This window comes from Colobus angolensis, unplaced genomic scaffold (genome assembly GCF_000951035.1).
Source record: "Colobus angolensis palliatus isolate OR3802 unplaced genomic scaffold, Cang.pa_1.0 Scaffold2, whole genome shotgun sequence".
NCBI lineage: Eukaryota > Metazoa > Chordata > Mammalia > Primates > Cercopithecidae > Colobus > Colobus angolensis.
Genome location: NW_012115154.1, coordinates 19,148,984 through 19,158,911, shown reverse-complemented (window position 1 = coordinate 19,158,911; position 9,928 = coordinate 19,148,984). Strand labels below are relative to the sequence as shown.

Below are 9,928 nucleotides of genomic sequence, written 5' to 3'. Positions count from 1 at the left end.
TGACCACCGCGCTGCCCAGTTTCGCGGAGCCGCCCGACGCTTTCTACGGACCCCCGGAGCTCGCTGCCGCCGCTGCTGCCGCCGCCACTGCCGCCCGAAACAACCCCGAACCAGGCGGCCGACGCCCAGAGGGTGGACTGGAAGCCGATGAGCTCCTGCCGGCCCGGGAGAAAGTGGCAGAGCCCCCACCACCTCCGCCTGCGCACTTCTCAGAGACTTTTCCAAGTCTGCCCGGTAAGTGCTAGGGCCGACCAGGGCGGGCGGGAGGCCGGTTCACCTGGAAATTCCAGAGAGGAACCTGCTCGGAACCTCGGCACCTGCCTGGAACCTGGAAGTCCCATACCTTTAGATCGCGCGCAGGTTCTGACTCCAATTCAGTTCCAAATACAGCCTCTTTAGATCCCAGAATCCCCGCCCTGCTCTGTCCTCACAGCCCTGAAGGCTAACCAAAGACTTTCCAGTGCTCCCTTCACATTAGTGCCTTTCCCTCAGCATCCTAGCCATCAAGCCTTGGCCCTGGCTCCTTTTCAGAATTCCTTCATTTTTTTTTGTTTTTTTCTTCTCCCCTGCCAGGGGTAGACAAGCTACAAGGATGGGATTTCCGGGGGCACCAAGATGGGGGTATGTTGGAGCAGCTGTCAGTTCAGCAATGGAGGGCACGTTCTGGCTTCTAAGGAGATCATACTGACCCTAAAGGCTCAAAGGATAGGAATAGGCTCTGTGGATGCAGGGGCAAAATGTGTGTGGTGGGGGGAGCGGGTGGGGACGGGGGTCTTAAAGCCGTGACTTCTGAATTGGCAGATTCAGAGCTAAGCCTTGAAGAAATGAGTAGAGAACCAAAGAGAACATTAGCTACAGGAGGCCTAGCACACGCTGGACAAGTGCTGACTAGGAGACCAAGAGAGAGGCTAAAGGCTGGGCTGAGTTGGGTGTGGCCCAAAGATCTAGGGTGCAGAACCCAGCTAAGATTCAGCTGACAGATAATTCAAAGGTCCTGGACCCTCCATGAATGGTGCCCTCTCCATAGAGGCAGAGTGTATTAAACTGAACCTTGTTTAGAGTCAATTCAATTAGAGCCCTCCTGACCTCTCTATTTGTCCTTAATTCCTAGAAGCCAGATAAGCTTTCTTCTGGCTAGATAGATTCAGGTGTTTTGAGTTCAAAAGCTTATACAATTTACTGGGCCCTATTTAAGAAAAATAGGGACCACTTGCAAGTGTGGGGACTCTGATGCTTCAACATCTTTAGCATCAGAATGGAACCGTTTCTGCTCAACTGTTTACTGCATCCAGCTTAGAGGTGGAAATGACCCCAGTAGGTCTGGGAGCTGACTTGAACAGAGACAAGAAGGGGATACAAGAGTCCTTTTGTCCTTTGCCAGCAGAGGTAATTCTTGATTATCAGTTTTTGGGCCCTTTCTGACATTGTCCAAAGGGTTAATCACTCTTTCAGACCCCAAGGGCTACCATAGGGCCTGTCTTCCTATTCTTTTCTCCTTTTGCCCTGTCATTTTGCTTTTGGGGATTCAGCTGTTGTTTTCTTTTTTGTACCTGGTTGGATCAGGAAGACCCAGTAACTGAAGTCAGAATAGCATCCTCTAAGGGGGATCATAAGGAAAAGATAGAGCAGCAACTGGAAGGTGGAAAAAAATGTCCACAAGATAAAGGAGCCCAGGGTGGGAGGCTGGAAGCCAGCATAATGATCTTAAGAAAAAAAAAAGGATTAGTATGATTGTCAGAATAGGATGATCCTAAGGCAGAAAAGAGAGCAAGGCAGGCCATCAAAGAGATGGCTTTGGAGGAGATAGGACCTGAAGGTGTGACCAGACACATAGAGAAAGAGATGAGCTGAAGAGAGAGGATGGAGAGGGGATCCCTTGGTAGTGGGGACATAGGGAATATGCCCAAACTGTGGGACAACAATCAATTCGTCTCACCCTTTCAGGTCTGCTCAGTTCTTATTTTGACCTATATGTATAATGGCGGCTTTTTTCTGGATCATATAGTATATTGGCTATAAAAACGGACATTGAGAAAGAGAGGAATAAGCAGAGAAAAAACAGAAGAGAAATATTGATGAAACAAGAATAGAGGAGAGGACTAGGGGATGAGTTGTATACCGGGAATATACAAAGAGAACATGAAGAAGGAGAGGGTTCTCTGCTGGAAAAGGGACTATGGACTGGGCCAAATGAAAAGTGAACTGTATTACTGGACCACAAGTGTGAGTGAATGTGTGTGTGTAAGAGTTCTGTCATGAGAGGGTTTGGGGGGAACTAAATAAAAATACTAGGGGAATAAGGAAAAGTTTCAACACGAAGTAATTTTCTTTAAAGGGTTTTTAATACTGAGAGTGATGGGAAACTGGAACTTATATAAAATGATGACAGAGCTTCAATATCTGAGGAAAATGTTGAAAGAAAAATAAAGAGGGAAATTTGTGTTGTTCGTGGAGTAAAGGCAAGGAATCTTTTTGCCAAGAATGATGGAAAGGAGAACCTAAACAGAGGAAGAATTTTGAAAAAGTGCTGGAATAAAGGTAATCACTCATCCTGGAAGGAGATAAAGGGTTTATAGTGGAGAGGCTGGGACATAGTAGTAAGGAGGAGAGACTTCAGAGGAAACATTCAAAGAGCATGAGGAATGAGAGTTCCTATCTGTGACTGCTGCTTCTGTCACTCTCAGTAAACATGCTTCCAACTCTTCCTGGCCAAGTCATTCATATCCACCTTCCCAATCTTGAGTTTTTCCTGAAATCACTGAGAAAAGAAAATGCAATTCCAGAAGTGAGAGACATAAAATCAATTTGGGGACTGATGACACATGACCTAGGCTAAAAATGGTTGGAAAACAAATACTCTGTTTTGGGAATTGTATTAAAGTATTTGGAGTGAAATGACAGAGCTCTCTGCTGTGAATAATGGGATTGAAACCTCAACAGTAGAAGAGTTTGGAGAAATAATGCAATCTTTAGAAAGAGGAGAAATTGTTTTCCTTGTGTGAATGAGTGACAATGGTCTGAAATGATTATTTTACATTTCTTTAGTGTTTTATAACTACTAGCCCGTTTAAATAAAATCGTAGTGTAGAAGGCCAGTTTGGAGAATGATTAGTGATTTTCTTTGGGAATTAAAGGGAGTATTTTTTTTAGTTTGTTGAGAGTTAAGACAGGTACCATTCTCTACTAGACTTGAGGAAGGATAAAAGGAACTTTGTTATGATTTGATTGCAGGAGTAGAAGCTAAACTATATTAGCAGATGAAAAGAAATACGATATATAGAAGTAATTGGGTAGAAAGTTATTGAAAATGGTAGATTGAAAAGAATCCCAAGTTTGGAATGTGGGAAGCAGTGGGGAAAATTGAGAGAATGTCTTTAGTAAGAGCAATAAAGAGAAGAGAATTCTGAACTGTTAGGAAAGATTAAAGTATGACTCAATAGAAGAGCCCAAAGTAGTGCTGGCCATATGCAAGCCATATATGGCATTAAAAAGTTTTTATTAGCTACATTAAAAAGATAAAAATAGGTAAAATTAATTTTAATTATTTAATTCAAGATGTCCAAAATATTATTTCAATGTTAATCAATATTAACATTGTTAATGAGATAATTTTATATCCTCTTTTCATATTAAGCCTCCGAAATTCAGTGTTATTTTACACTTCCAGCACATCTCTATTTGGACTACCCATGTTTCAGTTGGTCAGTAGCCACAGGTGAACAGTGGTGACCATATTCAACATGACAGATCTAGAGAGTTTTAAGAACAGAGTTATGTGAAAGTGATGGAAGAAAAGGAGCTTTGAATTGGATAGTGGGTCCTCAGTGTTTTAGGAATAATGGAGAGAAGAGAGCAGGAAGCTCTAAATGCCAGGAGAGAACAGAATTCTGTCTTAGGTGGGATGGGCAGAGATGATTCGTGTGTCTGAAGGTTGTGTGAGCTCTGCCTGAGAGTAATCAAAGCTAACTTGCTGTGTGCAAGATGTGGTGCAGATATGCATCACAGCAACAATGGGTGAAAAGGATGCTATGTGCTGGGGAAATGATGAAAAGAGCTGTGAATGTGGAGAAATACAGAAAGCCAGGCGCAGTGGCTCATGCCTGTTATCCCAGCACTTTGGGAGGCCAAGATGAGCAGATCACCTGAGGTTGGGAATTTGAGACCAGCCTGATCAACATGGAGAAACCCTGTCTCTACTAAAAATACAAAATTATCCAGGCATGGTGGCGCATGCCTGTGGTCCCAGCTACTCAGGAGGCTGAGGCAGGAGAATTGCTTGAACCCAGGAGGCAGATGTTGCAGTGAGCTGAAATTGCACCATTGCACTCCAGCCCAGAAGGCAACAAGAGCAAAACTCCGTCTCAAAAAAAAAAAGGCAGAAGAAAACTTTGAGTTGGTGGTGTCTAGAGCTATTATTCACTCAGGGGAAAAAAATGATTGGATTGCCTGAATGCAAAAGCTTAGGAAGTAAGGAATGGTAGCTACTCCATATATATTTATTAGATGGATGACAAAAATGTAGTGAGAGATTGACATGAAAATTAATACCAGTACAGGGCATGGTGAAGAAAACATTTGTAGTTTAAGGTTATATAGAAGATATGGGAATATGATGGGACAAACTTGAGACAGGTTGATGTAGTAAACATTGTTTTTTTAAACTAAGCATAAAAAGGTTTGCTAATTTCTGAATAGAGATTGGCAATAATAATTGAAATCATACAAGGAGACCAGGGAGACTTCGTAGGAGCCTGGTATTCAACTGCTGATTACTGTAAGCTAAGCACCTGATGGTAGCTACGGAACATTTGGATGACCATCAATTAATTTCTGAATAGGTGTCCACTGTGATTGTCAAGATACGGTATTTACTTATGAGAGGAAAACACAAAATGATAGTATGACATGGAATTAGAGAATTATGTTGTTGGAAACAAGAGGGAGGTTTTTGGGGGAAGTGATGGAGATCCGGAGTATGTTTTCCTAGAACTTTTGAGCATACAGTGAGAGTGATTGCTACATTGACACTTATAAAAAGGCAAATACTGCATTAACTTAATGTGATTGATGGAACATTTGTTTAGGAGTTGTGACACATGAGTTCAATTCTCACCTTTGTCACTCATTAGTTGTATAATTTTGACAAGTCACTTAGTTCAGTTCAGGGAACATTTATGGTGTGTCTGTTACAGACTTGGTATATTTGAGACATAGTGGGAGATTCAAAGTCATGTGACTTCTCTAGGCTTTGGTTTCCTCAGCTGGGCCAAAAGTTTTGGTTCAGATGATTTTTAATGTTCCTTTCAATTCTCTAGGCCTCAAGTGTTTAAAGTAGAGCTCTCAACCTGGACTCCACAGACCTTTCATCAGGGAATCTGTTGGCTATGGGTGGGAGAAAATTTATACCTTTATTTTTTATCACTTCAGTTATGAATATAGGCCAAAAATCATAGTTGTTTCAGCAGTGCATGATGTTTATGTCACTGAAAGAAATCACAGATAGTTTGATATAAATTTACAGTCTTTGGAGGAAGCTTGTTTAATGAATAAAGAAACATGATTATATCACAAATTCTGTTTTAAACTATATTTTAATATACTTGGCTTCAAATGTAATACTATGTATTTTATGTTGTACATCTAAAAGCATTATTCTAGAAAGTGTTCATAGGCTTTACCAGACTGACAAAGGACTTAAGGGCACAAAAGGGTGAAGAACCCCCTGGATCAGAGATAGACCTCAGGAGTGACAACAGGAAAATTTTATTAGGAGGATTAGAATCAGAGTCTGAGATGCCCTGTGCCATAGTGAAAGTAACCCTTCAGGGGGTTGGCAGAGAGAAAAAGAGTCTCTAAGGTGGCACATGTAAATATGGAGATATATATAACAGATGATTAGGAGGATTCTTACACTTGGAGTGGCGGGCATGAGTAGACTGTACTGGGAATAATGCAGACAGGCAATATTTGGTATAATGTGGGAAATATTTTAATTGGAAAGAAGGAAGAACATGCATTGTGAGCAAAGTGCTTTGCATTGAGAGAAATGTTACAATAGGAAGCAAGAATTCTGCCTGGGAAGTAATAGGAAAAGAAAAGCAATGGGAAAAGAAACTCATTTGGAATTAGGAAATAGAAAGGAGAGAAGTAATTGAGTAGATGCACAAAAAGAGAGAGATTTAAACAGGACTGATGAGAAGGAAAGAATTTGGTGGGAAGGAACATTTATTTAAGGGAATGGGGAAATGCCCTGTGCTGGGGTAGGAAAGAAACTTTGTATCTGAACCAGTGAAAAGGACAGAGCTCTCTATGCAAGGTAGTGCTATAGCTAACAAAAGGCCTGGATTAGGAGTAGTAAAAAAAGAAGTGGGAAATTTTTATTGGAAGTCTGATCTTGTTGGGAGAAAGTTATCAGCTTAGAGTAATGTGGATGAAATGTTGATGTGCTAGGACTAATTGAGAGAAAGGGTGATAGGGAGAAGAGATGCTTGCATTTGGTGCTATAGAGGAGTGGCCCACACAAGTTGAATTAAGGTGTAGAAAGGGACAGGTGCCACAAGCAGTGTCTTCACTGGACATTATAGAAGGGAAAGCAATGATCCTTATGTGATGAAAAGAATCTGTATTAGAAGTAGAGGGCCTATAGGAACTCAGATGAGGGTTATAAGCAAAAGGCACTATTCAAAATATGAGGACTGGGAAGAAGAGGAAAATACTTCTGACTAGGGGTAGTGGGAGGCAGATGTCTTGACTGAATTATGGAGAAGGTGGTATTATAACAGAAGTAATAGAGAAAACAGAACTCTGTAGTGGGGACAGTGGGAAGAGAAGTAATGCAGAAGTGTCTCCATTGAGGGAAGGAGGTGTAATTACCCTGAGTGTGAAGGTAAGAAGTGATTTGCGCTGCAATGAATAACTATTCTATGAATTATGTGTGGACACTACAAGTACATAAACTGATTAGCCTAAGCAAAGGAAGTGTCTTAGCTTCCTCATCACTAAAATTAGGGGTTTGAATTAGGTGATCTCTAAGATTCCTTCTAGCTCTACAATTCTGTTTTTATCTGTAAGGATATCTTTATTAATGAATTGTTTCTTTTAAAAAAGAAAGGCATCCTGAGCAAAGGGCCTGGGGAAACTCTATACTCTTTGGTGGTGTGTTGTAGTCATGGAGGAGGAGGAGGTAGCAAGGTAAGATACATGCATCTTGAGGTGAGATCAGGGCTGGTCTTCAGGTGGAAAAGGCTTGTCTTCTGGGATTGGGGAGGGCATATCTGAGCTATGACTGTGTATAGCTGTCACATTAAATGAGAGAGAGAAACATTTGATAAAGATGGTAGATTTTGTATAGGCCAAATAGATTGAGGATCAGTTGGGACCAACTTTTAACTGGTGAGGAAGGAAGCAGTGGAAAAGAAGAGAAGCTGTGTTGTAAAATTGGTTCCTGGCCTTCTATGTTGTTTCTGTATCTGGAACAATATTTATGATAGGCTGACATTAGAATTCAGTCTCGTCCCAGTGTGGTGGCTTATACCTGTAATCTCAGCTCTTTTGGAGGCCGAGGTAGATCACTTGAGTCCAAGAGTTTGAGATCAGCCTGGGTAATATAGTGAGACCTTGTCTCTACCAAAAGAAATTTGCCAGGTATGGTGGTATGTATCTCTAGTCCCAGCTACTCAGAAGGCTGAGGTAGGAGGATTGCTGGAACCTGAGAGGTTGAGGCTTGAGGCTGCAGTGAGATGTGATTGCACCACCTCACTCCAGCCTGCACAACAGACAGAGCAAGACCTTGTCTCAAAAAACAAAAATTCAGTCTCTACCTGGGTGCAGTGGCACATGGCTGTAATCCCAGCACTATGGGAGGCTGAGGTGGGCCAATCACTTGAGTCTAGGAGTTCGAGACCAGCCTGGGCAACATGGCAAAATCCCGTCTCTACAAAAAATTAGCTAGCAGTGGTGACGCACACCTGTGGTTCCAGCCACACAGGAGACTGAGGTAAGAGGATCCCTTGAGCCTGGGAGGTGGAGGCTGCACTGAGCCGAGATCACGCCACTACACTCCAGCCCTGGGTAACAACAGAGTGAGACCCATCTCAAAAAAAAAAAAAAAAAAAAAATCAGACTCTTTTTTTACATTAAATGTTAACAAAGAGATGAGGTGTAGTGCAAAGAAGTACGGGCTTTGGTCAGGAAAGCTGGGTACAAATGTTGGTGGCACACTTTCTTTGTGATCTACAGGAAGTACTCACCTCTACAGTCTGTTTCCTCACCAGAGAAATAAGGACAGTAATATTTACCTCACAGGGTTAGGGATTAAATGCACAGATATTTGTGCAGCATCATGAAAGTAATAGGTGCTCAAGAATTATCCTTTTACTAGGAATGGTGTAGGATAGGTGACACTCTATGTACTGAAAAGGACAAATATTTTTGGGAGTGATGATAGAGTAGTTCTGTGTTCTGAGAACTGATTATTCTGGGACTGCCAGGAAAAAACATTGTACTGAAGCTAATAGAGGTAGATTTCACATGTCTTTGGCTCTTTCTCCCTCTTTTCAGTTTCCCTGTCTCACATTTTGGTGTACTCTGTAAATCCCAAGGCTGCTGAAAACCCCTTTACTGTGCCTCACTGGGGCCTGTTCTCCCTTTCTCCATTGAAAGAAAAAAAAAATCTCTTCTTTTTGCTTTATCAAAAAATGTCTATTCCCTCATATGTTTCATCTCAATTTGATGTTAAAATCAAAGCCACTGGATTAAACTAATTCACACTTGGGTGGATTGAGATTTTTAAAAGTCCAAATGAATTTCAAACTGGTGGAATCTTACGTGGTATTACTATGACTAATTTTAGGTAATATGGAAACATTAGCGTGGATGGGAGAGTTGTGGGAGTGGGGTGGAGAGGCTTACTTTCCCGGGAGTCGTGTGACCATTGTCTCTTCTGGTTACAGCATTGTATTTAGTCAGAACTCTTCAGGTTGGTAGTGATAGTGGCTCAGCTCTCAGCTAAAATGGGGATTTATTGCTTTCTGTAACTACAAAATACCTGAGTGGATTCAGAAATACAAGTAGTGTTGTGAGGTCTTTCTTTTTCGCTCCCAACCTGGCTCCTCTCTCTGTCTTCAGCTCATTCTCTCCTTAAGACAGCTTCCTTCATTTAGCTAGAGGTAAGAGAAGGCACAAGCACATGCAGTTCTAAATTTTTATAATTCCCATGTTAGGACCTGAGTGGATTCTAGTGTATATAAAACCCTGAGATGACTGATTCACTAGCTTGAGTCATGGCCCCAGGGAGATAGCATGTTGCAATTGGTCAGAACCAAGTCACATGCCCACCTTTAGTCAGGAAAGTAGAGAAATGCTGTTAACAGTCCCACCAAGTAGTGGGTAGTGCAGCGGGGAAGCAGTACCTGAAGGAAGTAGGTACTGCTACTGAGCAAAAGGGGGAAGGCATGCTGGGGAGACAAAAACAACCCAAGACGGATGTCTGCCTCAACCAGAAAGAAGGAAAAGAATGGGCCTTCAGCTCTCTTTCAGTATTAGGTAGAAATACTGAAAGGAAATCCTTTGTTTCCCTGCTGGCTAGCTAAATAGTGATAAAGAGATCCTGGCAGTGAAGCTCTGAAGAGAGTTCTGTAACGAGGAAGGCAGAGAGAGATGAAGATACTAGAAAAATTTCCATCCCTCGGTGAGGCTTTCTCTTTGCTCTGATACATATACGAGAAAGAGCTCTACGAGGAATGAGAGAGAAAGCTGTAAACTAGAAGCTAGAGAACATTGGGTGTTTTTGTTTGTTTGTTTGTTTGTTTTTGAGATAGAGTCTCACTCTGTTGCCCAGGCTGGAGTGCAGTGGCGCGATCTTGGCTCACCACAAGCCTCCTGAGTAGCTGGGACTACAGGCGTGTGCCACCATGCCCGGCTAATTTTT

The 9,928-nt window shown here is 42.0% G+C and overlaps 1 protein-coding gene across 1 annotated transcript in view; it reads left to right on the top strand.

Annotated features, from left to right (window-relative positions):
* Positions 1–9,928, top strand: part of GBX1 (gastrulation brain homeobox 1) — a 20,052-nt gene that overhangs the window by 1,028 nt on the left and 9,096 nt on the right. The window contains exon 2 of the mRNA XM_011941588.1: positions 1–234. Coding sequence (XP_011796978.1) covers positions 1–234 — 234 coding nt within the window. The remainder of the gene's footprint in view (positions 235–9,928) is intronic.